This window comes from Cuculus canorus, chromosome 16 (assembly GCF_017976375.1).
Source record: "Cuculus canorus isolate bCucCan1 chromosome 16, bCucCan1.pri, whole genome shotgun sequence".
Classification (NCBI taxonomy): domain Eukaryota; kingdom Metazoa; phylum Chordata; class Aves; order Cuculiformes; family Cuculidae; genus Cuculus; species Cuculus canorus.
Window position 1 is genome coordinate 8,766,213 of NC_071416.1, and position 25,818 is coordinate 8,792,030.

Here is a 25,818-nt window from a genome sequence, read left to right on the forward strand (position 1 = left end):
CTGGGGTGCTCACAGCAGGGTGCAGGCAGGCTGGGTGCAGCCTGGGCTGTGGGTGAGCTTGAGCGTGCCAGTGCTCTGCAGCAACCTCCTCTCCTTTCCCATCCTGAAGCAGGCAACTTGGCTCTGCCTCATCACCAGGAGATGCAACGTGAGGCTTCCCGGAGGAGGAGGTGGCAACGAATGAGATGTCCAAAAGGGTATTTGCTACCCAGACTGGGCTTTCTCAGCACCGAGCCACTGCCAGCGAGGTCACACTGTCCTCAAAGTGTGAGCGGGAAGGGGAGAGCTTGGCCACCGCCCTTGGCAGGGTTTCCCTTTCCCACTTGGGGCAGTTGCTGGGATTCCCTAGGAAGCCTCCCTGGGGCAAGTGGGTGGCCCTGTGCTGTGGGAGGTTCCCCTGCCGGCACCAGGGCTGCGCTGAGCGTCCCTGCCTTGTCATCACTTGGCTGGGGGGGGGGGGGGGGGCAGCAGCAATGGGGTGCATGGGGTCCCACATTCCCTTGGCACCCTTGGTGTGGGGATCATACCACTGTGTGCTGCCCGCACCCTTGGCCTCCAGGCCCTGGCGTGGGGTGTGTGGTTCCTGCACGCCAAGGGCTTGATCTGCCCTGTGGAGCCCTGGACCACTGACAAAGCCAACGCTCAGCACCCAGCACGGCTTCAGCTTTTTTGGCATCTGCCTTTTATTGGCTGCAGGGGAATGGCGGTGTGGGTCCAACCCTGCCTCTGGGGCTTCTTCTTCATGGGGGAAACCTGGGGAGACCAGGCAGGTGCTGGGATGGGTAGGACATGAGTGGCTTGGGGAGGGGAGTCGGAGTTGTGCTCAGCCTGTCCTGCCCAGCTGCCTCTCCCATGTTCATGCTGGCTGCTCAGGCCATCTCCCAGCCTGGAGGGCCTTATCCTGCACTGGCTCATCCTTGCCAGTGCTTACAGGCCACTGTCCCCTACATCAGCTGTGATGGTTTCCAGACCCTGCTGCCCTTCTTCAGCCATGAGAGGGTGGAGGATGTGTGTTCCCCTCCTTGCTTTGCCCGGGGGAGCCCAGAGGTTGGACCCACAGCTGGAGGGATGGCATTGTCCCCTGGGCATGGGGTCCCTAAGGGATGGGCAGGTGAACCAGAGGGGACGACTGGGGGCAGGGACCCGTGGTCCATGGGAGGGATGAGGCAGGGATGATGCCAGCCACACCAGGGGATGGGGATGATGGCGATGGTGCAGTCTGGGCTGGCAGCATGGGCACCATGGCGCTGCCCATCCCACACCCAGCTCTATAGGTCCGAGACCTCCCCTGAGTAGGCGCTGGGGTCCTCGTCCGACCGCGTGATCACCTTGAACTGCCGCCGCAGGAAGCCCCCATAGCGCTTCTGATTGTCCCACTTGAGCTTGGGTCGGATCCGGCGCATGAAGCCGCCGTAACGCTTGTGCAGCTCCGCCAGCTCCTGCCCCTCGACCCCAGCACCTGTGGGCTCCTCGCTCCCATCACCCACTGGCCACGGCCCCAGGTAGTCCTTGGGGGCTGCCCGCTCCCCCAGCTTGCGGCCGAAGCCCCCAAACTTCTTGCTGAGGCTGCCCTTGCTGTGGGCGTTCTCGCGCAGCAGGGCAAGCAGCTTCCCCTTGGCCATCTTCTTCATGAAGCCCCCGTAGCGCTTGGCCGGTGCTGGCAGCTCGTTGGGACCCAGCTCCTGCTCCAGCTCTGCCTCGTCCTCCTCTGCCTCCCGAGAGGATGGGTCTGTCCCTTCGGCCACAGCCACCAGCGGGGCCAGGAGTGCCAGTGCCTTCCTGCACGTGTCCCACTCGGGGCCGGGTGGTGAGGAGCCCTGGCATTCCTGCAGGCACATCTGCAAGACAGTGGCCACAGTGGGATGCCTGCTGGCATCACCCTGCTTTTTGAGGTGACCCCGGGCCTTTTTCCCACCCCAAGCCCAGTGATCTGCACCCACCATACTTCCAGGCTTAGTGAGGAGCTGATGCTTACACATTCCCAGCACCCTGGGGTGCCCATGCCCACCACCCCTGCTGCTCCCAGCTCTGCCGACCATGCACGAGCACCCCTATCACCCCCACTGCTGGAACCCCCTGGCTTACAGCCGCTTGTGCCGGCACTCACCAGGGGCTGGATGCTGCTCTCGGTGTCGCGGGTCTGGGCCGTGCAGAGGGAGCACTGGGTTGCGCAGTTGGCGGATGCTGTCGCAGCCAGGGAGAGGCAGAGTGCCAGCGCCAGCGCCCGCCGTGCCATCTCACCCCGCAGCCGCTGTCTGGGGAGAGCGAGAGAGCACAGAGCCATCACCCCCCCTGCACCAGCCCTGGGGAGCCCATCGCCGCCCGCCGGCACCCTTGGTGTGGGGCACCTACTGCCTGCATGGCTTCTCCTGGGAACGTGCACTAGGACCAACACCTGCAACTCACCTCTGGGTGCTCCCCTGGGTGCCAGGCACAGAGGGAAGGGGACAGGAGTGACCCACGGGGACGCTGCTGGATGTGAGCCCTTACCCTGCAGTCTGGTCCTTGGAACATGCTCTGAGCTACCGCCAGGACCCTGGGGCCACTGAGGTTCCTGGAACAGGTACCACCATCCCATTTCAACCCATCCCAACTCATCCCATCTCCTCTACTACTCCTTCCATACTTCCGGAAAGAGAAGTCCCTTTTTGTCTTTAGCGTTGTGTTTCTCTGCAATATTGTGATCGCCGTGTCTGTGTGGCGTGGAGGGGATGAATCACAGGATCTCCCTCTTGGCCTTGGGGAAGAAAAGCACCGCAACTGGAGCTGCCAGGAGAAGGGAGATGGGGGATGCCATCACCCCATACAGCCTCACCCCAGGTGCTGCACCCCGTGCTGGAACAGCCCTGCCTCCCCTCCCTCCCACCACCACTTCTGCTGGGCTGGAGCAGCAGGAGGAATTGGGAAAAAGCCAGATTTCAGGTTCGAGCCTACCTGCAAGCCTTGATCACCATCCTTCAGCCCACCAGGAGCCGTGCCAGAGCCTCTCACCTCCGCAGACAAGGCCAGGGAGGGCTGAACACGCTGAGCAATGGCTGGGAGAAGGGCTGTGCTGGCGGCAGAACCTCCCAGACGAAGCTGGAGGGGCCAGTGCTGGCCCTGGCTGTGATGCCACAGGACTGCAGTGCCACCAGGACCATGATGGCCCTGGGAGTGAGAGCCAACCCTAAGGGATGCGCTGGCAGCAAGCACCTGCCTGTTCCTTGGCTGCTTTTATCTGGGGTGGAAAGGCATGACCTGGAGGGATCTGTTACACATTAATGACGCATATTAGAGACTATTGTATTCTCCAGCAGTATCTGCTAATGTACCATAATTGGTGCTGATGAAGAAATGTTAATGCCACAGTATTAATTCATGCTAGATTAAAATTTAATTTGAATTATCTGCACCATTGTCTGCTGAGCTGTCTGCATTCCTCGGCTGCACCGCACACCGGCTCCGTGCAGCGCTAAGTGCATCGCCCTGCCGTGTTCCAGCAGAGCAACAGGCACCTCTGGCTCTGTGCAGCGCTAAGTGCATCGCCCTGCCTCGCTCTGGCAGAGCAACAGGCACCAGGGCAGGCAGATGCCCAGGATGGACACTGACACGACAGAACCCCAGCCAGCCCTCGCTGCCGAGACACGGTGACGGTCCCTTATCACCTTGCCACCATCAAGACTGCACTGATAAGCGAGGACTCACCAGCCACACAGGTAGGTGCCAGCCGCAGCACCGAGGGCAATAATGCTCCCAAGATGCTTCTTAGCAGCTCTGCCAGGAAACCTTTTTCCCCTCCTTTTTCCACCTGCTTCCCCTCCCTTGCTCATGCCGTGCTTCTCTGCTGCTGGCAGCCCTGTGCCTGCTGCGGGCGAAGGATCAGGAACTTCACAGCCCTCTGGGGAGCTGCAGCTCTCCAAGGCACAGCGGGCAAGGGCGCTCCGTGCCTGGGCACTCCGAGACACCCCACTGCACTCGTGCCTTGTCCAGACAGAGCCATGAATGCCCCCCCAGCGCTCTGCCTGCTCCTCCAGTGAGGGGAGCCCTGGAAAAACTGGGGTAGGAAAAAGGGGAAGAAAACAAAGGGGTTTGGAGAAAAGTGAAAAGAAGCAGCAGAGAAAGGGAGGAAGAAGAAAAGCAGCATCAGAGATCAATCTCATATTACCTGGAGGAGCCCCGAGGCTCCGGAGCTGTCTCTCCCTCAGGATCATGGCAGGATTGTGGCAGCTTCTGGAAACAATGGGTCCAGCTGCCCTGGCCACCTTCAGCACCTCCTACCTGTGTCAGGCATCTGCTGGGGTTCCCTTTTCCCCTCTCCCATTTCCACTCGTGGTTTTTGTGCCACAGCTTTGCTCATGCATGGAAAAGCTCCCAACTGTGTCCTTGCATCCCATGAGCCAGTTCCAGATTTGGTGGCCCAAGGAGGGATTGGGAATCAAGACTGTGTGTGCCAGGCAGAACAGAGACCGTCCCTCGTGTCCTGATTAACTTGCGATCATTGCCAGGGCGCGATGCGAACTGCTCTCCCAGGCTGAGCCAGTCTCTCCTCCCACTCAGGTCTAACTCAGGCAGGTTAGGACCCTGCAGAGCTTTGTGGCTGAGAAGCAGCACACCACCTTCCAGCCATTCCTTTCCTCACCTTTAAAAATTTCCTGGAAATACCCTCAGGACAAGGCTTCTTAAAAATGCCAATGACTTCTGGAACAGAATCGGAGCAAACCCCAGTACAGTGGCCACTGCCGCCGCTCGAACCAAGTCGGGGAGACAGAAAGCTCTCCCCATCCTCTCCCCCTGCTCCCTTTGCCCCTCTGAGCCCTGTTTAGTCCCCACCACGGTAGTGGCAGATGTGGCATCAGCATCAAAACGAACTCCAGCAAAGCTCTGGACTACAAAGCCGCTTGAGGGATGAGTGGAGCACCTGTGGCCAGGCGGGAGCTCATCCTTAGATAACACAAACCCCACCATGAGCTGCTCTTGGGAGGCGTTTTAAACAGAGTCGCTCTTTGGTGAGTAGGAGCTATACCCCAGCTGCGCCCACGCGATGGCAGTGGGATGGTGACCCCGGCAGCCCTACCTGCTCCCCGTCCCGCCGAGCACCCGCTTTGCCAGGTCGTGGGTGGTGGGTGTCCGTCCACGGGTGTCAGGCTGAGCCGATCATCGGTGTCGATGGCGAGGCCACGCTGGCTGGTGGCCCTGTGGCGATGCCCGGGGTGTCCACCGGACTCACCGCCCACCGGCTCCCACCCTGCTTTTATGGCCACCGAGTCTCCTCCTGCAGCGGGGCCCGGCTGCGCTCAGCGCCGTGGAGCCAATCGGGGCGAGGGAAGCTGTGAATAATCAGCCCCGCTGCATCCTCACCACCTCCCAAGCAGGCTCTGCTGCTGCTCGGTGGGGTCCCTGCAGCCCCCTAGATGCCCCAGGGACTGCAGTGCATGTCCCACTGCCGGCCACATCCCTTGGGGACCCTCCTTGGAGCATCCTCAGGGCCGAAACACGTTCCCCAAACGCAGGACATGCCCCAAACACAGTCCATCTCCAACTGCATGTTGGTGGATGTGAATCCCCCTCCCCAGGCACCGAATTCAAACCCTGCCCAAGAAGGAGCAGGAGGTGAAGCCCTGACCCTCCATCCCACTCTCCAGGCTGGGGAGAGGCACTGTCCTCGTGGCAATTCCAGGGAAAGGAGTGAGCAGGACTGAAGCCATCGGGAAGGGAAAAGGGTCTTCGCACCCTGGGAAAGGCTGCTCCCTCCCATCCAATCCAGCCTGACTGCAGTTGGGCAGCAAAGCCCTCGCAGGGAACCCCCCACCCCACCAGGTCTGGGACCCTCCAGGTTTTGCCCTGCTGCCTTCTCCCTGTTACCCTCTCCTCCTGGGGCAAGGGCAAAGAGATGAGGCAAAGGGGAAGAGGGACCAGGGCAAGGGGGACAGAGACTCCCTCACCTTCCCTACTCAGCCCTGATTCCTGTTTGAACCTTCCCAAGCCCAGTTTGTGGGTGAAGGTGGGCACCACTGGGCAATGTCAGGGCACCCCCTGAGCCCACCCGCCACCACATCCCAACAGAGGAGCGGGACTGGAGGCTCCGGGGCGCAGACCCCGCAGGACTAGGAAAGCCTGTCCCATCCTCTGCAGGTCCCAGTGCATCCCACAAGCTGCCGGCAGCACAGTCCATCCTCTCACCTTGAAAACGGAGCTATTTTTATCGGAGCTCAAGAGGGAGGTATCCCAGCAACCTGCCTTTCTCCCCAGCTCGAACACTGGCGGTTGGACCCCTGCTCAGCCCTCCCAGTGCTGGAGAAGGGTGTGGGGAACACCGGCACGGCCAGGACCCTTTACCAGGCACCTATCAGCTACGGCTGGGCAAGCAGGGCAGTCTGCACCAGCTGCTTGTGGTCCCCTGTCCCCAAGGCTGGTGGCCACCTCAATAAACATCTGTTTCGGGTGCCAGGCTCTGCTCCCCAGAAAGCACATGGGACCTCACAGCTTTTGCTTGGAGGTGGATTTTAGCTCACCTGGGATGGGGCTGCGGCACTGAGTGACCGAAGGAGCAGAGGACAGGGTGAGGGCAAAGCAAGGGCAGAGCATCATGCACATCCCCAAGGCCAACGGAGGAGATGTCCCCTGCGGGACCCATCCTGGGAGGTGGCAGCGCTGTGGGAAGGGGAGGTGGAGGCTCAGGCACCAGGGGGCAACCACAGCCCCTCGCTGCGGCGGCCTCAGCTGTGCAGGCACTGAACAAAGCTGAGAAGAACACTAAGCAGCTGCAAGCCCCTAGATATCCTCACGTGGGGGGCTCAGCCAGGAGCTGCAAGAATCCCCCAGCAGGTTTAAGCCTTACTAATGGGACCGCTGGTCCTGCTGGCACCACAGACACACTGAGGAGGAGCATTCCTTACACCAAACCCATCATTTCTATCAGCTTGCCCTCCCAAACCAGTAAAGCCCATCCCTAAAGCCTGGCCTCCCCACTATGAGCTGCTGTTAACAAGGCAAATGGCTCCAACTGGGCTGCATCTCCAGGTGTGAGCAACAGCATCACCTCAAAGGTCATTTTCTGCCCAACGACATGGAAGGCAGAGGGTTGCCCACCCCAAAATCAGCCCTGGAGCCCAGGCTGGGGCACAGCTGACTCCCCGTACAGGGTAATTGCACCGGAGGGAGATGCTTTTCTGGAGACAGAGCAAACCCCGTGGGCAGAGAGAAAAGTCCTTTGTTTAAGGACTCCTTCCTCAGCACAGATTCCCTCTGCTCCGGGAGGGAGGTCGAGTTTCCCCTGTCCCTGGAGCAGCACTGTCATCTTATTTGCTACACGTGAACCAGGCAAGAAGGTCCTCTGTGGAGCAGCTGGGGTCTGGGCAGGTGTGGGGGTGACAGGGTTCCCCTGGGAGAGGAGCTGGGAGCGAGCCCACCCACCAGCAAGTCTAATTAATATTCATCTGTCTCTTCCTAATGGGAAACTGTCTCTGAGTCAGCCTGACATTTCCCTGGGACAATGGTAATTAAGCATCTGGGGAAGAGAAATGTGCACTAATAGAAAAGTTTAGTTTTCTTAACTCTGTGAGCAAAGAGTGGGTTCGGGGAGGAGGGAGCTGAGCGTGCGTGCTGGGCTCCTGCGAAAGCGAGTAGGAGTTAATGGCAGCCAATGGTACCCACGGCACCTCCAGCTCTGCAGCCACGAGGGAGCCCAGCTCCCCGTCCCGGGATGAGGGAATCATCCCTACAGATGGGACGGGCTCTGCCAGAAGCCCTGGCTGTCCCTGAGCCATGGGACCATGACCTAGTGGGAGCGTCTTGTCCTCCAGCACCATCAGCTTTGTCCTGTTCAGGACACAGTGCTTTTCCAGATGCTCCTAAACTCTTCTCTCACTCTCCTGGCCCCTAAGCGATGCCAGGCTGATGCAGGCACAGGGCAGGATGGGCTGCCTGGGGCTGTGGGATGCCGTGGATGCATTTTGTGGGCCACGAGAGATGCCAACAGCTCTGTGGGGAGAATGGCGGGGAGGTATAAGCCCGTGGCTCTGCTCCCAACCACCTGCAGGAGCTGTGCAGCTTCTGGTCAACCACGACAGTACTGGAGTGAACCTCTGGGACTGCGCCAACACAATCTGGAGTGGATGCCAGGCAGGCTGCATGGAACATGGGGAGATCGCAGCTTCGGGTAGAACAGCGGTGTTGGGAGCAGGAGCAGCTTCAGCCCCTGCCTGCGTCACACCCTGGTAGCTCGAGGTCACCATGCAGGCTGACACACGGTGCCCTCCTTGTGTGGGCAGGAGGCACAAGTGGCCACTTGACACCAGCAGAAAGAGTGGAGCCCATGGAAACACAGAGAGGTGCGCTGCTGCCATTATCATGAGCCACGTTGGGCTGCTGCGTGGCACCCGGAACCCTTAGGCTTCCGGAGGTGAAGTGGCTCCATTCAAAAGAGAATTGAGTTCAAACCACTTGCAGAAGCGATGGTTTCCCACCCAGAGTCATGGCAGCCATTGCCCACCCCACATGCTGCGCCCTGGGGGCTCTGTCGCCCCTGCAACCATGTCCAGGGCTGCATCCAGAGCATGGGACCAGCAGGTGAAGGAGGGGATTCTGCCCCTCTGCTATGCTCCGGTGAGACCGCACCTGGAACCCTGTGCACAGTTCTGGGGCCCTCAGCACAGGGAGGACATGGAGCTGTTGAAGCAAGTCCAGAGGAAACCATGGAGATGATCCGAGGGCTGGAGCAACCTCTGCTATGAGGACAGGCTGAGAGAGTTGGGGTTGTTCAGCCTGGAGAAGAGAAGGCTCAGCGGAGACCTTAGAGCAGCTTCAGCACTGAAAGGGGCTCCAGGAGAGCTGGGGAGGGGCTCTTGCTCAGGAAGGGCAGGGAGAGGACGAGGGGGAATGGCTTTGAGCTGAAAGAGGAGAGATTGAGATGAATGAGATCTGACGGAGAAATGTTTTCCTTGGAGGGTGGGGAGGCCCCCTCAGGGCATTGACCCCCCTCCTCATTACATCAAGGCCCCCTCCCCAGTGCACCGACCCCTCGGTACACACACCTCCCGTCCCCGGTGCACTGAGCCCCCCCGGACGGTGGGGGCGTGTTTCCCCACCGTTACATAAGGGGTTACGTCAGGGCTCGCTCTCCATCCACTGCCGCCCGGCAGGGACAGGCGGAGGCAATGCGGGACACGGCGCAGCCCATGCCCGGCTGTTTACACCGGGCGGCGCGTACCACCATCGGGTGGGAGGGGTGCTGGGGTTGACGTTCCGCCCCTCCCTCCACACACAACCCCGGTTACCGGACAGAGGATTTAAGCGGGAAGCACCGTGCAGCCGGTGCTACCAAACCTGGCCAGAAGGGGGACCGCGGTTCCCTGCGCCCTCCTCCTCTCTCCCCCCACTCGCTGCCGCAATTGGTTCGCCCCGCGCCGCCGCGATTGGCCGAGCGCTTAAAGGGGCCGGCAGCGCGCGCTTTTCCGCAGCGCGTCTCCCTCGGCCCCGTAGGGAGGGGTTGGTGGTGGTACATGCCGCCGCTCCGCGCTCCCTCCGCGCTGAGCCGCCCTTCCCGGTTACCGGGCACGGGGTAAAGGGATTTCTAACCACTGGCGCTACCGAACCGCGCGCCGCTACTGGGGTTGAGTGGCGTGAGCCCCGTTCTCTGCTCACCTTCTCCCCCCTCCCCCGCAGCCGCAGTTGGTTCGCCCCCCGCCGCCGCGATTGGCCGAGCGCTTAAAGGGGCCGGCAGCGCGCGCTTTTCCGCGGCGCGTGCCCCCTCACCCGGCGCGGGGTGAGGGGGGGGCGCGGCGGGTGCGGCGCGCGAGGCCCCCCCCCCTCCGCCGCCCCTCGCGATGGACGGCGGCCGCGAGGGGACGCAAAGGGCGGCGAAGCGGAGGCGGCGGGGCGCGCGGCGGGGCCCCATGGCGGCGGCGGGGCCGGGGCCCGGGCCCGGGCCCAGCCCCGGCGGCTCGGCCCCGCGATACAGCCTCTTGGCCGAGATCGGTCGCGGGGCGTACGGCGTGGTGTACGAGGCGGTGTCCGGGCGCAGCGGGGCCCGGCTGGCGGTGAAACGGATCCGCTGCGACGCCCCCGAGAACGTGGAGCTGGCGCTGGCCGAGTTCTGGGCCCTGACGAGCCTGCGGCGGCAGCACCCCAACGTGGTGCGCTTCGAGGAGTGCGTGCTGCAGCGGCACGGGCTGGGGCAGCGCATGAGCCACGGCAACAAGCGCAGCCAGCTCTACCTGCGCCTCGTCGAGACCTCCCTCAAAGGTACCCGCGGTCCCCTTTGCACTCACCTCCCCCTGCACCCCCTCCCAAAGCCTGGGCGCCCCCCTGCATCACATCCCCCCGAGTGCCCCTCTGCTTCACCACCACCCCCCCCCCCCCGCCCAGCACCCGGGTGCTCCCCGGCAACCCCTTGCTACACTCCCCCCAAAGCGTGGGTGCCCCCCTGCACCGCCTTCCCCCTGGGTGCACCCCCCTGGTGTACCCCTCCAGCACTTGTGAGCTCCCCGGCGCCCCCCTCTTGCACCCCCTCACCCCCACAGAGTCGAGGCGCCCCCCTGCACCATATCCCCCCTAGGTGCACACACAACCCCAGCAACCGGGTGCTCCCCAGCACCCCCCTGCTGCACCCCCTCAACGCCTGAGTGCTCCCCTGCACCCCCCTTCTGTAACCCCCCCAGTGCCTGGGTACCCCCCTGAACCACCACCCCTCTGGGTGCCGCTTTGCACGCCCCTGCTGCATCTCTCCCCACTGCCTGGGCACGCCTCTGTACTCTTCTTAGCATGTGGGCATCCTCCTGCACCACCAGCCACCTCGATCTCTCCCCTGCAGCCCCCCAACTTCCAGCACCTGGGTGCACCTCTGCACCCCTGCCACCACCCTAGGTGTTCCCCTGCACTCTCCTTGGGTCCCCCAGCACCCCTCTGGACCCCACCCCACCCGCTAACTCTTCCAGTAATCTGGGCACCCCCGTGCTGCACCCCCTTGGGCCCCTCAGTGTCTGGGCACTCCCCTGGGCTGTCCCCCTCCTCTTCCCCTGGGGTCCCTCAGCAGCATCATGGGGCTTTCAGGGGTCACCTTCTCCTGTCACAGCCAATGACTGTGGTGATGTCTCCGAAATGCTCCCTTCCTCAGCAACCTTGGCTGCTTGTCAGCCCTTGCCCTGCCAGTGGGCAACAAAAATGTGGGAAAATCATAGAATCACTGAATTATTTGAGTTGGAAGGGACCTCAAAGCCTGTCTAGTTCCACCCCCTGCCATGGGCAGGGACACCTCCCACTGGATCAGGTTGCTCCACAAGCCCCATCCAACCTGGCCTTGAACACCTCCAAGGATGGGGCAGCCACCACTGCTCTGGGCAACCTGGGCCAGGGCCTCCCCACCCTCACAGGAAAACATTTCTCTCTGAGATCTCATTTCAGTCTCCCCTATTTCTGCTGAAAACTGTTCCACTCATCCTGTCTCTGCCCTTCCTGCTCAAGAGCCCCTCCACAGCTTTCCTGGAGCCCCTTTCAGTACTGAAAGCTGCTCTAAGGTCTCCCTAGAGCCTTCCCGATAGGAAATACCGGAGACCCCTGTATCCTTGATGTCCCCAGCCTGCCACAGCCAAAGACAGCTCACCCCGAAGCCCTGCTCCCCACACTCGTGTGCCAGGGCTCCCACATGCTGCCTGGGGGGCTCCCTCTCCCCAGCTGAGCCCTCCAGGCTAGGCAGCTTCCAAACCCCATGCAAGGCTGCTGGGAGCCGTCCTCTTCACAAGCTTCCAGCTCTGACTGCCTATGCCCCACTTGGCCCTTCCGTGCTCCTGACGGGATATGTCTGGACCTCCCTGCCTCTTCCCCTTGTACCCCTGATCCTGTTCTCCCTTCCCATTCCACACGCGACCACCCAGGGGAATCCCTGCCAGAGGGGCTGTGTCCTATTTTCCACATAGCCTGGGTGCTTCCCTTACGTGCCCTCACTGGCACTGCTCCCTGGGAAAGGAGCCAGCTCTTCCTTCTGAGTGCATGTCCAGCTGTACCAAGTCAAGTTCTTCCTGCAGGTGCAGAGCTTTCTTGGCTCTGCTTTGCCAGACTCCGTGCCCTGAGAGAGGTGGCATGGCTTGGGGAGAGCTCTCGGGGAGCTCTAAGTGTTCCCCATCTCTAGGCAGGGAAAGAACGCCCTCATTTCCCTGTCCCTCTGTTGGGAGCTGAGCTGGGCTGCCCATCCCAAGGCTGAAGAGCAGCAGTTTTGCTCCCCAAACCAAAGCATGTTCGTTCTCCCCTCCAACTGCTCTCCTGGCTGCCCTCTGGGCTGTTATCTGCTGGCCACGGGCTGGGGCAGAGGCTCTGCTTGCTGCCTTCCCAAGCTTTTAGTCTTACTCAGCACTGATAAATGTTTTCAGACCAGAAAGCTGAGACAGGTGAGCCTCCCAGGTCTGCTCTCCTTCTCTGCATGGAGCTGCTGGGCTGTTGCTCCAGCCGAGGTAGCCGGCACGTAGCTGTGTTGCCGTGCCATTCTGCACGACCGCAGCTGGGCTATTTACGGGCCAGCGCAGATGCTGTGCCAACGCGCTGGGGCTCAGGATGCAGGGAGGGGATTAATAGGAGACTTTCTGAATCAGGAGCACAACTGTCAGGATACCAGGTGATATCGGGTCTCGGCTGCAGTGCAGAGCCCGAACCTCCATAATTTTAACAAGATGTAGAATAATTCAAGGGCATAGTGCAAAAAGGAAGCTGAAAGCCCAGTGCTGAGCCTGGAGGGGAGGCGCGTGAGCGATATGTTTGGTGCCCTAATACACGTAGACCTTCAGGGCTCGTGCATGGCCACGTGTCCCTCGTGTTGTTCCCGACCCACAGCAGGGCTGGGGCTGCCTTAAGGGAGCAGGAATAGGGTGTTGCTTCCTAGCGGGTCACCCGTGAAGCCACCAGCTTGCACCAGTGCTCACGGGCAGCCCTGGCATCACCCACGTGTGTTACCAGCACTCCAAGCACCCCTTTGTGCTCCTGGCTCTCATCTCCAGCGCAGCCTCTTTGCACAGAGGTCACAGGCGGCAGTGGGTTGTGGGTTCTGCTGTCATTAGGTTTTTTCCCTGTGCTACCAAGCAAATTAGTAAGCTGTTAATGAGCTCCCAGGGTAGGTCATAGAATCACAGAATGGTTTGGGTTAGAAGGGACCTCAAAGCCCATCGAGTTCCAAACACCTCCCACTGGATCAGGGGGTTCAAAGCTCCATCCAACCTGGCCTCAAACACCTGCAGGGATAGAGCAGCCACTACTGCTCTGGACAACCTGGGCCAGGGCCTCCCCACCCTCACAGGAGAATATTTCTTCATAAGATCTCATCTCAATCTCCCCTCTTTCAGCTGAAAACAGTTCTCCCTTGTCCTATCCCTGCCCTCCCTGGTCAAGAGCCTCTCCCCAGCTTTCCTGAAGCCCCTTTAGTACTGGAAGCTGCTCTAAGGTCTCCCTGGAGGCTTCTCTTCTCCAGGCTGAATGAGCCCAACTGTCTCAGCCTGTCCTTGCCTGGGGGGTGCTCCAGCCCTCGGATAATCTCTGTGGCCTCCTGAACTCTCCTCCTGGAGCCCATTTGGGTGTTAGAAGGAAGTTGTGGCAGGGCTGCTGTGGGGATGGTCATATTGGCGTGTGCTGCCCTGTGTTTGGGCAGGGAGCGTGTAAGGATTCTGGCTCTGTAAAGGAGAAACAGGTCTGGCCTGTCATCTGCATCTTTTCAGCTCTTGGCTGCTCCACTGCTGTTTGCTAACATCTCATCTTTAGGAAGCAGCTTGCCAGCTCTTTATGTTTAAAGCTGTTTTGAAAGCAGGAAGATGATTTAACAACTAAAACACTTTTAGATTATAGAAAGAAAATGAAGAAACATTGCTCTTGGCTTAAGCCTTTCCTTGCAACACCCCACCCAAAGTGAAGTGCATGGTGCTTGCAGCTACTGCTGGGTTGGTGGTGCCCTCCCTGTGCTTCCTGGGGTCCAGGGGCCAATTTTTAAAGCGGAGCATCCGTTATGGTAAAAACAAACCTCAGCTTGTCAGAGCCAGCAGCTGGCAAGCCAGTGTCTGAGCCAATTCCCTGCAGGAAGGGGCTGTCGGCAGTGCTGCTGTGTGAATGCTGTCACCTCCCACCTGGCCCGATGCTCCTGGCTGTGTGACGTGCATGGAGGCTCTGCCATGCTCCCGGTCATGGTGTGGTTCCTGGCAGAGAAGAGTCAAACCCTCCTGCTTTCCATGTTGGAGCTACATGGATGCTGAGGGGAGCAGGAAAGCAAAGCCCTGTGTCCCACAGTGACGTTGGGATTCAGCAAAGGTGAGACAGGGTGGCTTGTGCTGGAGAAGCTGCTTTTCACGGTCAGCATTTTGGTCTCCAAAGCCAAGCTGCCCTGTGCTGCTCCCAGTTGGCCTTTGGGCTTGGGTGCTGAGCCCCCCCTCCAGCACATTAGTGGGGTCTTATTCACCCCATTGAAGTGCACCCATGTCTCCAGCCTGTTCACGGTCCCTCCCATCCCTCAGACCTAATCTTCATCTTCTGCTGAGAGCAGGGAGGTGCAGCCAAACCCTTCTGTTATGCAGAAGGACACATTTCCATAGCAGTAGCCATGGATACAGACTGTTTGTGCAAATAACCAATATTCCCACCCACACTGATTGCTGACCATGGGCGCCGGGCAGCCCCAGGCTTGGTGTCCCTGCTAGTCCTTGGCTTCACCTGCTGCTGGAAGTTTGCTTTCCCAGATGCTCTCTAGGGCTTTGCTAAAACAAACCCCAACTTTGTCAAATGGGTGGAGTTATTTAATTGCTTTCAAAACACTCTGGTTCGCCTATGCGACTTCACTGTGGCAGAGGCCAGTGGTGTCCTCCAGCTTCTCCCTTAAAGCATTTGAGGGGAAAATCCTAGTTCTTAGAGCAAAACAATGCCCTGGTTGTATGTATAGGCTCTTGTCTGTCACCTGGGTGCTCTGTGCAGGTGCTGTGAGGTTTGGCAGTGGGATTTGCATCCTGGCATTGGCAATTGGGGCTGGGGCTGCCTGTTGGGTCTTCCTGGGGCAGATGGGAGGATGGTGCTGGTGTTTGACGCTCAGCAGGATCCCAAAACTCTTGAAGCTGCAGCAGTGCCAGCATCACTGCTGGTACCCTGCAGTGCCGTAGGTCCCAGTAGTGTTTCTGAGGCCTTTTGTATCCCCAGGCCTGTGCCGAGTTAGTATGGATGTCTTGTAATGTGTCTGAAAAACCCACTCTTGCTTTTGTCCCTTTTGGTTAGGTGAGAGAATCCTGGGCTATGCGGAGGAGCCATGCTATCTCTGGTTCGTCATGGAATTCTGCGAAGGAGGAGACCTCAACCATTATGTGCTGTCACGAAGACCTGACCCTGCGACGAACAAGACCTTCATGCTGCAGCTGACCAGTGCCATTGCCTTCCTCCACAAGAACCATATTGTCCACCGGGACCTGAAACCGGACAACATCCTGATAACTGAGAAGTCTGGCACCCCTGTTCTCAAGGTAGCTGACTTCGGGCTGAGCAAGGTGTGCGCTGGCCTGACTGCTCGGGGCAAGGAGAGTGGGCATGAGAACAAAAAGGTGAATGTGAATAAGTACTGGCTGTCTTCTGCTTGTGGCTCCGATTTCTACATGGCGCCTGAGGTTTGGGAAGGACACTACACTGCCAAGGCTGACATCTTCGCCCTCGGTATCATCATCTGGGCCATGATCGAGAGGATAACCTTCATTGACGCAGAGACCAAGAAAGAGCTGCTGGGGACCTACATCAAGCAAGGGACCGAGATTGTACCCGTTGGGGAAGCGCTGCTAGAAAACCCAAAGATGGAGCTGCATATCCCTCAGAAACGCAGGACTTCCATGTCTGAGGGGATCAAGCAACTCCTGAAAGACATGTTGGCTGCTAACCCACAGGATCGACCTGATGCCTTTGAGCTTGAAACCAGAATGGACCAGGTTATATGTGCTGCTTAAATTCCGGGCAAGGCACTGCTGTGCTTTGCAGCTGGGTAAGTGATCTGCAGTTTTTGTGTTATTCTGTCTGCTGTACCAGCCCAATAATGCACTTTGTAGTGACACAAAGGAGTCTTTTATGTTCCCAGAGCTATTTCTATAGTGACTCATCGGAGTTTTGCTCTCAGGGTTTTTTCTACCTATTCTACTGCAAAAATAAAGTAGAGGTGGGAAACAGAATTAGCAGCTGCACATCCTGAAGGCTCAGCAGAGCTAGCATGGCTGGGCAGGAGCCCTGCTCCTCAGAGGTCATGGCCAGTGGCTGAGAGAGGCAGAGGAGAGGCCTGCGAGTACCTTCTGACATCATTTTGTCTATGCCCTTCTCTCCCAGGGGGGAGGAAGGAGCTGCTGGTTCTGCCTCCTCTGCTGTGAGGAGTAATTGTCGTGGTTGGTGTGAGGAGCACTTTGCTGTCTAGCACAGTCCCCTTCCACTTTGAGACTTGGGCAGGTGACCCTGGGCTCAGCTGTCTGGGTTAGCAGGCACCCAGTGGAGTGGCAGGTCTGTCTCAGCACAGACAAAGCCATTTCCTTTGCTTTTACCTACAAGGCATGTGGGTCCATCCTGTGTGTCCATCTGGTTTCATTTTTTGCTGAAGGCAGGACTTCCCTCTGGTGTGAATGGCAGTTGCCTTTCTCCTCCTGGCTGAACAACTGAGCTCTCAGCCTGTCTTTGTAGGTGAGGTTTTGCTAAAACCTCTCATTGCTGCCCACTTGAGAGTTCCTGAGCTTATGTAAAGCAATGTGCTGCCTGCCCAGGTGAGCTTTGTGCTGCGTGCAGAGAAGTAGAGAGATGGGAATGGAAAGGCCTGTTGGGAAGGTCTGGTTCTGTCATGGCTGGTTTGTCCAAACTGCTCCACTAACCATCCCCTCCGCACCCGTGGCACTAAATATTTAACACCCTTAAGACATCTAGCACAAGTAATTGATGCGACAGCTTCTGCCTGAGGCTGGGGCTTGGTGCTGGTCCCAGTGCGCGTGTGGGCTAGGGATTAGGGTGGGGAATGAATCTGCATGAATGTGAGCCCTTCCGATGAGTGTGGGAGCCCCAAGAGTGGGGCACCTCACCTTGTGCCCCGCGGCGAGCCGTGGGTCTCTGGCTGTGGGGAGCAGCTCTGCTGCGTGGCTGGGCTTCGCTGCTGCCATCTGTGATGGCTCTGTGCTGACACGATGCTGCCGAGTTATGCAACCGGCCCCTGCCCTCCGGGAAAAACTCATCCTGCGCAGCTCTGCGGAATAGTACATGCAGGGATAACAAACACCGAGGGGACAGTCCTACCCCGGGGCTGTTTCCTTAAAACCCAGCTGCCTTCTGCCACCCCCCAGCTTCCATCCATGCCAGAGCCAGCCATGAGTCTGCTCCAATGGGCTCCATCACCACCACAGCTACAGCAGAGATGGATGCGCTTACATAACACAGCCTGGCATACGCAGCTTGGTCCACACAGGAGCCCGGTGCCAGCCGTATTTTTACCGCAAAACTGGAGCGCTGTACTGTGGGGAACATTCCCCTGGCTTTGTTTAGGGGGCAGCAGAATATTTGGTGTGCTTTCCCACAGGGTTTTCCTAATGTGCTGTGTATTTCAGCATTCAAATCAGTCTCCCTCTGGCTCTTATTAAGTGCTGCAAATCTTAAATCGGAAACCAGCTTGAGAAGCTTAAAATGGGATTTAGAGCAGGGCCCGAATTCTGTTCTCAGGTAATTTAGGTTGACCAGGAAACTCAAGTAACCTCTTCCAACTTAACTATGATGTTGGGTCATGCAATGAGTTCTGCTTCCTCAGGGCAGCTTTCAGACCCTGCTCAGCCTTGGTTCTTGTAATAACCTGGAACACTGTTCCCCTCCCTGGCCCACCCAGGCAATCACATTTTTCCTTGTCCTTTGGTACGACACTGACCTCTTCCCATTTTCCTCCGTAGGCCAGCAGTTTTGTCTTTATTTTTTTCAGACCTGGAGGGCAGGGATCAGGTGCGCAGCAGCAGCGTCTCTGCGAGCAATTGGGGAGCGGGGCTGATGCATTAGATCAGGTTTTGTCTGTCAGTTCTGCTCAACTTGGAGGTAAAGGTGCCCTGACCCCACTGGCTGGGAGCAGATGAGCAAGTCAAGGAAAAGGATAGTGATTTCCTTGCTGATGCAGTGTTGGGTTTGACTGCAGACTTTTCAATGTGGTTTCTGGATCTTGGCATAGACCAAAGCCATGGGACAGTGAGAGCAAGGTCAGTTCCTTTTGGCCACGGCAGCTGGTGCAGCATTGTAGGGTCACCCTGAGGAGCAGTAACATATTTTTAGGCAGTGTTGATTCTACCTGGAGAGAAGTGAAATACTAGTGATGACCTGGGTCACGTCACCTCTGGCCAGATGTGTTAGTGTTTGTGTTTGCTCACTATCATCCTACTCTCTCTCTCCTGGGGGAGGCTGCTGCCATTGGATTTAAGGGAGCTCCCAAGGTGTGCGTCACAATTATACGTACAGAGCAGGAGAAAGGATGAAGCAGGCTCTCAGCCCCCTCCCCTCGTACCATGTGTTCCCACGCAGGGGCAGATGATGTGATTAACACGAGAAGGTGCTGGATTCTCTCTCCCACCCCTGCGCTGAGTCCTCTGCTACCATGCAGAATGCGTTGCCACCTCCCATCTCTGCCATGACCCACGCAGTCGCGTCAGCTTCCTTAGGAGCTGGGTGAGGACTCCATGGGCTGCTGGTTCACATCCTGCTGATGCCGAATGAACATTCGAGCTGATTAAAACTATAAGTGGCATCAGTGGAGGGATTAAAGGCTCTCAAACAAGCCCCTGGAACAACGTGCGTCAATGGAGTGAGCTCTCCTGTCTGAGCTGTGCGCTCAGGGCTGCTCAAGCAAGTGCCTTCCCTGAAAATGTTCCTGCTTCAGGGAAGCACAAACAAAACCACTGCCCTATTTACTAATGAATCTGCACCACAAGAGAAATCTTCCAGAAGATTCCTCGTGCCATTACCCCTGCCCTGGTGCCTACGTGCCTCTTGCAAGTCAGCCTTCTCAAACAGGCTTTTTTCCTGATTGCTGCCTACAAAGGCAGCATTTCCTGGTTAACCTCTCCTGAAGAGCAGCGTGCCCGTGGCCCTGACTCCTGCTCTGAGTGGCAGAGGCAGCCTTTTCCTTTAGAAACATGTTCTTCAGGCATGGATTTCTTTAATGAGATTTCAGAGGGCTAAGGATTTGAGTAATTTGCTGGGTAGTGGCGGTTTTGCTTTGGCAGGTCTCTCCTGCTCCATCGCTCATTCCCGGTGGGAGAGGGCCTGGCTGTACCTGTCATGTGCCCCTACTGAACAGGGGCAGAGCTAAATCAACCGACCTTTCCCCCCTGACTTTTGCCATGTAACTGTCTAAGCTCAGACCTTAAGCTTGGGGGAAAATAGAACTGCTAGGAAATTGCGACCTGTGAGGGGTGAGGAGGTGAAGCAGAGCCCTCCCCTTGGACTGAAGGTTTGCGTCTGTGTCAGTGACTCACAGCCCCGTCCCCACTGCGAGAAGCCCTCGAGGTACCAGTGGGTAGAGCTGACAGCAGCAGGGAAATTCCTGGGCCCTTCTGTCAGGCAGGCCGGCAGGTCCCAAACCATCCCCACTGCTTCCCAGCACAACTCCTGGGCTCAGCTCTGCCTCCTTTGGAGGCTGTGACATCTAGAACGATAGGTTTCCCATACAGAAGTGACTTTGCGTGTACACATGCTGTTCCTCTTCTGTGTACAGACTTGCTGCTGGATGGGATTTCCACAGGGAATTTGCCAGGTTGCAGACAAACTGGGTGGAAAATGCTGGTGGCTTATGTGCAGTTGAGCATTTCCACGTCCCTGAGCTCGGAGGACAGGAGAGTACGGTGCCAGGGCTGTGAAGGAATTGGTGCAGCATCCCTGGTGATAGAGAGGCTGTGCGGGATCCATACGCTGGGGCTTTGGCCAGAGCAGGGACTGGTGCAGCAAAGATCTGCCTGTTCTTCCCTGAAATCCGTGGGACTGAGCACCCTCGTTGCAAATGTGGGATGCTGCACAGCCATGTTGCAAACCCATCCTACTCTGCTTTCTGTTGTCCAAAGATGGATCTTAACTACCTCTTGCAGAGCCACTTGAGAAGCCTGAGCTGCTGGTGACGCACCGGGCGAGCAGTGCAGGATGTCCCCGGTGTCACAGCTTGTTCCACCTTTCCTGGTGGAGGACCAGGAGCCAGTGTTTATGAGCGCATCACGTGGACCCTCAAGGCCAGGCTGTGCTGCAACGATGCTCGTCCTCTTTCCAGCTGGGCTGTTGCTGCGACCAGCCTGGAATGGGGATGTGTTACCGGCGTGCAGGGCGCTGCTCAGCCCTGAGCTAACCCATCCCAGCTCGGCCCATGCACCGGGGCAGCTGGATGCATCCCAGCCTTGGCAGCGTGCTCTGCGTGGGGCTGTCTTAATCGCTCTGGAGTGCCTGGGTCCATAATGAAAGCACTGTGAAGCATGGAGACATGGCAGTGCCTATCTTGGACTAACTGGGACCAGTGGGAATGCTGTGGGAGCAGGCTCCCTCTCTGCAGCAGTGTTCTCCAGCTCTTCCATCCAGCAGCCAAAGGGCTTCAGTCCCAATCCCATTGTCATTGCATCGTCCACCCAGTGCAGTTGTTTGCAGGTATTGGTTGGGGCTGTGGAACGAGGAAACGTGTGCTCACCTCGGCTTCTCCCAGCGCCTCGAATGGCCTTTAATTAAGGCTTGGGAATGAAGGGAGAGGTGCTCCATGAAGGCAGAGGTGCACGGAACACGCTGAACTGGCGATGCTGCTTGCGTTATCCACCTGCAGTCTGGGTCAGGTGGCAGCAGGAGGGCTGGCAGGATGCTGTCACAGTGCAGTAACTGGGACAAAACCACTGATGTACCTGACTTCTCAATTTCTCCTTTCTTGTTTTTCTTGCAGGTTTATTTACCAGGGACCCATGATCTCCATTATTTACGTGCAACGAGGGAAGTCAAAGAGAAGGGAAGGTGGTGATAAAGTTGATCTCTGGTCTGCGGCATCTCCTGCAATGTGAAATCTTTGGTTGTTAACTTTGTTTTGTTGGGAAGAGCTGTTCTGGGCATGCAAAGGGTCTGTAAAAGAGCACAAACTAGCAGCTCTTGTGCTATGTTAAAGAAGATCCAGACAGCAGAGCTGCCTTTGCCCAGCCCTCCCCGTATCTCCTGTGCTGCCATTTGATTCAGCAGACGTTCCTAGAGAAGATCTGGTTCCGTAACGGGGTGGGAATCAGTAACCCAGCAGTGTGGGTATGCTGCCAGGCATCAGCTCTGAGGGCAGTTGGGCACAACTTTGGGTTTAAAGCTATTGCTTTTGCTGAGGTGAAACAGGAGCAAAGCAGTTGCTGGGTTTGCAATGGCAGTGTGCTTTAGAAAAAAAAAAAGCGACTCTCTCTGGCCTCGTGTTGCAAACAGCTGAATGCTTTCAGAGCCCAGCAGCTTCTGAAGAGGCGGGTGCTGCCCAGCCTGCGAGCAGTTAATGCTAGGATAGAGTAGCGTGAGCAAGTTGGGGAGGCATTTGGCAAGGCAGGGCCGCTGCTGCCACAGGGAGACCTTCCTTCTCCCCAAGCTGGGTTTCACTGGTAGCGTTTGTTCTGGTCTTTCTGTAGAGAGGGCAACGAGGAGCCTGTAGGTACATTTTCAGTCAGACACTCTCAGCACACAAGAGAAGCAGAAAGCAGTCTGCTACCGTGATCTGTGTAATGCCAAACTCCAGTTGTTAGGAACAATACTTGGGAGAGGAGGGGGTTTGGCTTGCGGGCTGGGTTTCTAGCCTCCCACAAAACGCTTTTCCCTGCTACATGACCATCTCCGGGAAGCAAAAGGCAATGCTGCTGTTTAGGTTTGGTTACAATACAGCTCAGGTAAGGAGATTGGGACCTCGGGCTGAGCAGTTGATACTTGATTTCCTTGCCTATATTTAAAGCAACACTAATATTCTGGGGCTGACCCTGTGCTGATGGTCTTGAGACCTTGCTCACTGTAAATGCAATGTAAAGCACCACTTCTTTTCACCGACTGAAACATTTCTCACCAGGCTGACTCCCCCAGCAGCAGTTTGGGGAGTGGGCGGCTCTGACGCAGCAGTGCTCGCAAGCAGCTATGCCAGTGCTTGACCCTCACCACAGCTACAGGCAGAGAGGGTCCCTCTGATCCTTTCATCCCTGGCTGTGGGAATATCTCCCTGCCTTGCCACAGGCTGCAGCTTTCCTGTGTCATCACTGGAGGCTTCCTGAATCAGCAACACCTCTCTTTGTATCTCCTCAGTGTGCTTTGACCTCACAGGCACGAGCAGAAATGCAGGCAATTCAGGTGGGCTAAGGCAGAGCTACAGCAGGGAAAGGAGGGAGGGCTTACTTTTTTCTTTTCCATCTATTCCGGGACACAAATCTGAGGCTGTTGCTGCAAGAAGGCCAGGATGGTGATGCTAGGAGGCTCCAGACCATCTGTCTGTGACTTGTGAAGGTTCAGGCAGCACAAATTCAGTACAAAGACCCCATTCCCACGCTGCTCTTCTGTTTGTTCCTAGGGATGCTTTTGTGGGCTGTGGGCAGACCACAGCCAGACCATGACTCTGTGGCCTCCTTCCAGGCTGGTTACTGGGGTTTGCGCAGTGAGGGGTTGGTTAGCGGGTGCTGTGCTTGGCCCTGGCCACAGAGCACTCTAGGGAGCTTTGGCTGCTCATTCCTCTCTAACTGGCAGCAGATCCCTGCAGCAGCCGTGCTGAGGAGCTACAGCAGACAGGTTTTTCCCCCTCAGCTCCGAGGGTCCTGCATTCCACGGGAGGGCTGTGATGGGATGAGAGCTGAACCCTGCAGTTCACAAGTGTGCAGTGTTAGTGCCCTGTTCACTGGACCATCCCTTCTCCACCTGACAGAGCCATCGCGCCTGACTGTTATTTATAACTTAACCCTGGCTCAAACAGGTGCAATGAGGGCTTCACCCTCCCAGCCCTGCTGGAAAAGCCCCTCACCAGGTGTTACATCCCAGTTGAAGGGAGCTTCCTAGCACGAGGTTTCCATGTGTGGAAACCAAGCCTGAAATGCAGGACATGGAGGTAAAAGGTGGTGAGGGGATTGCTTACTGGCACCCTGCTCCTCTCCGGGAATGAGCAGGCAGGTAGCATCCAGGCCAGCCCTGGGAGGGTCAACCTCTTTGTCCACTGCTGTTTCAGGCCATCTTCAAACCACACGTCTCCACCTCAGCTTTTAAAGCAGCTTCATGTTAGTGAACTAGACCATAGTGCCTTATTTAGGATTTGGGAGACGCTTCCAAAGGATGCTAAGCCTTTGGTCAATGTGGATGTTTCCCTGGTTAGTTTGTCCTTTTTCCTAATTTCTCCCTGATGATTTTGCTGCTGTTTGTGCTCGACTGCCTAGACTATTACAGGAACCTGCCTCGTGTTTACAGCTCCCAGCGTCTCTCTTCCCAGTTACTTTGGCCCCAGACCAGCACTCCCTCTAGAACAAGGTGGGAATGGGGAACAGCTCAAACCTGCATGTGCTGTGAGGTGGAGAACGTTTAGGCTTCTCTTCACAGGTTGGTCTGTTGGGCATCTCCTGCCCAGCTCCTGCACGGTGACCTTCTCCCTCCACTGTAGACGTGTTTGGCATTAGGATGCACTGCTAGGAAAACTCTGGTTCAAGAAAGCAGCACCGAGCCTGCAGCCCATCCATCGCCCAGTGCAGGGCCGCGCTGTCTCCATCTGTTCTGGGCTACAGCAAAGCTGAGTATCCAGGTGCCAGAGGGTGGTTGGTGTGAGGGGAGCCAAGCACCCTCTTGCGAAACCCTGTCAGCTTCCGAGCTTGCGGAGCTGGGGCTCACGCTGGGGGGTTGATTGTATGAAACTGTTTACTTCTGACTATGCTGTTTACAAGAAGGGGATGGGGTGGGTGGGGGGAACAAGCCAAGCCTCAGGAGGATTGGGAAACCTGTTATCTGCACCAGCAAGACCAATACTGCTGGCACTCGGTCTCCTGGCCAGCTTTGGTCCGTGGGGAGGAGAAAGCAGAGCTGGCTCTAGCCTAGAGGGGTTAGATTACCTTCTACTCGTCCCTTGCTGCTGTGTCTGAGGTTCAGCAGTGCTAGTGGCAGATAGGAGTTACCCCTGTGGTCTTCCTTCACTCCTCAGGACCCAGCTCCTTCACATATCAGAGGCTCACAGAGCCTTTCTGGAGCAATATGACTTAAAACAAGCATTACCACCATTGTGGAAATCCTCAGTTGTGTACGTTGTCTGTCTCCTCTATATGCAGTACTGAGTCTGGGTTTAAGCTCTGCCAAACCTCATGGGGCAACTGCTTCAGGGCACCAACCGGGATGCGTTTCCCTGTGCTTTCTGCAGGTCACAAGAGTAGGGAAACACTTTGCTGCTTTCCTTTGGTCCCCTGGGTGTGCGCTGCCCAAGCCCCACACTACAGCCCAGGCGAGGGGGGCTCCTGGTCCCATTCTGGCAACGCTGTTGCAGGCCAGGCACACAGTGCTCAGCCCTGTGCCGGTTCGGCTGTGCCACAGGAGCAGACTGTGCGCGTTGTTACCCTGGCTCCTCGCAGCCTCCCGTCCTGTTGGCCAAGCTGTGTGGGTCTGAGGCTCATCAGAGGGGCAGCATCTGGAAAGTGGATGACTTGTGCTTGCTGGCTCCCTTGCCCAGGTACTGCCTGCATTGCCGGTGGTGGGGAGAGCTGTGGTGGCGGCTCTTGTGCTGCTCAGCTGGTTACCGGGCACTTCCCAGCATGCAGCCCTTGGCATCTGAGAGCATTCACACTTCAGAGCAGGGTGGTGGTTGCAGCTGGAAAGGAAGCAGTGGGAGCTGCTCTCATCCAGCTGTGAGGTGACAAGTCCCGTTGCTTTGCAGCCTGCCCAAGTGCTGTTTAACTTGATGGGTGATGTCCAGGCTGTGGGGGGAGCTTGCAGGGGTGGAAAGGGAGTGCTTGGTGTCTCCATCCTGAGCCTTCAGCTCCCTCATCCAGTAAACCCCAGCGGCTTTGTGGAGCTGCTTCCCTGCAGCACCAGGGAGCAGTGGGTGAACCCAGGGCAGGGGCACCATCGCCCAGCCCTGCTCTGGCTCTCCCTGCAGCCCTGGCACCGAGTGAGCAAGAGCAGAAGGCTTAAACCCAGACTCCAAATTAAAAATAATTCTCTTAGTAGATGAACTTGTATTTTCCGTTTTTTTTTTTTTCTTTGCACAGAAGCTGGTAATTTAGGACCTCCGTGTGAACAACTTTATATGCTATTTTTTGTACTCGGTTTACTCGGGTTGGTATGAGATGTTCTATTTAAGTTCTTTGAACACTGTGGATACCCTGGTGTGTATGAGTAGCAGAGGCTTTGTAACTTAAGATATGTTTGTGTGAATAAAGCTGTTTGATGGGGTTGAAAAGCCACACACAAATTGAAACACAAAGTTTATGCTTTTGTCCTCAGCTGGACAGCGGGTTTGTGAGGTCCCAGGTGGGACTGTCTCCATCCTGGAGGGCAGGGCTGGCCTCACCCCAGGGGCTTAGGGCACTAAAACAAGGCACAGTGGCCAGTGCCAACCAGAACGTGGCTCCCTGATGCAGCCATTTATCCTTGCCCTGGATTAGGCTTAGCCCTGCTCTTACTGCAGGCACCAAGTAGGCCACAGCGATTAACGGGGCAGGCAAGCTCCGTGGCAGCATCTGTTCTGCCCCTTCCCCAGCAGCCCTGCAGTTTGGGAGCCAAAGGGGCCAAGCAGCCTCTTGCCCAGCTGGCTGCCTGCTCCAGCCGTGGCCACCAACCTGGCAGGGAAAAGGCCCTGCTGCTTTCGCATCTACAAATATTTTCTCCCTTTGCACAAGTCCTCTCCCCCAGCTCCAGAGGCAC

At 57.4% G+C, this 25,818-nt stretch overlaps 2 protein-coding genes across 4 annotated transcripts; one reads left to right on the forward strand and one right to left on the reverse strand.

Moving 5' to 3' along the window:
* Positions 1 to 525: 525 nt before the first annotated feature.
* PDYN (prodynorphin) lies at positions 526 to 15,199 on the reverse strand. 3 transcript variants are annotated; one of them, XM_054081510.1, is made up of 3 exons: positions 11,036 to 15,199; positions 2,108 to 2,255; positions 526 to 1,838 (listed from the first exon to the last, which is right to left on the reverse strand). In XM_054081510.1, exons 2-3 carry the CDS (start codon positions 2,234 to 2,236, stop codon positions 1,269 to 1,271), a joined length of 699 nt encoding a protein of 232 aa, XP_053937485.1. In that variant the 5' UTR covers positions 2,237 to 2,255; positions 11,036 to 15,199; the 3' UTR covers positions 526 to 1,268. The 3 variants fall into 3 exon arrangements, with proteins under 3 accessions (XP_053937485.1, XP_053937484.1, XP_053937483.1); XM_054081509.1 differs by lacking the exon at positions 11,036 to 15,199 and adding an exon at positions 2,935 to 3,085; XM_054081508.1 differs by lacking the exon at positions 11,036 to 15,199 and having other exon boundaries at positions 2,108 to 2,648.
* On the forward strand, positions 9,539 to 25,366 carry STK35 (serine/threonine kinase 35). The gene is made up of 3 exons (XM_054081506.1): positions 9,539 to 10,221; positions 15,208 to 15,955; positions 20,879 to 25,366. The coding sequence occupies exons 1-2, from the start codon at positions 9,804 to 9,806 to the stop codon at positions 15,918 to 15,920; spliced, it is 1,131 nt and encodes a 376-aa protein (XP_053937481.1). The 5' UTR covers positions 9,539 to 9,803; the 3' UTR covers positions 15,921 to 15,955; positions 20,879 to 25,366.
* Positions 25,367 to 25,818: the final 452 nt, after the last annotated feature.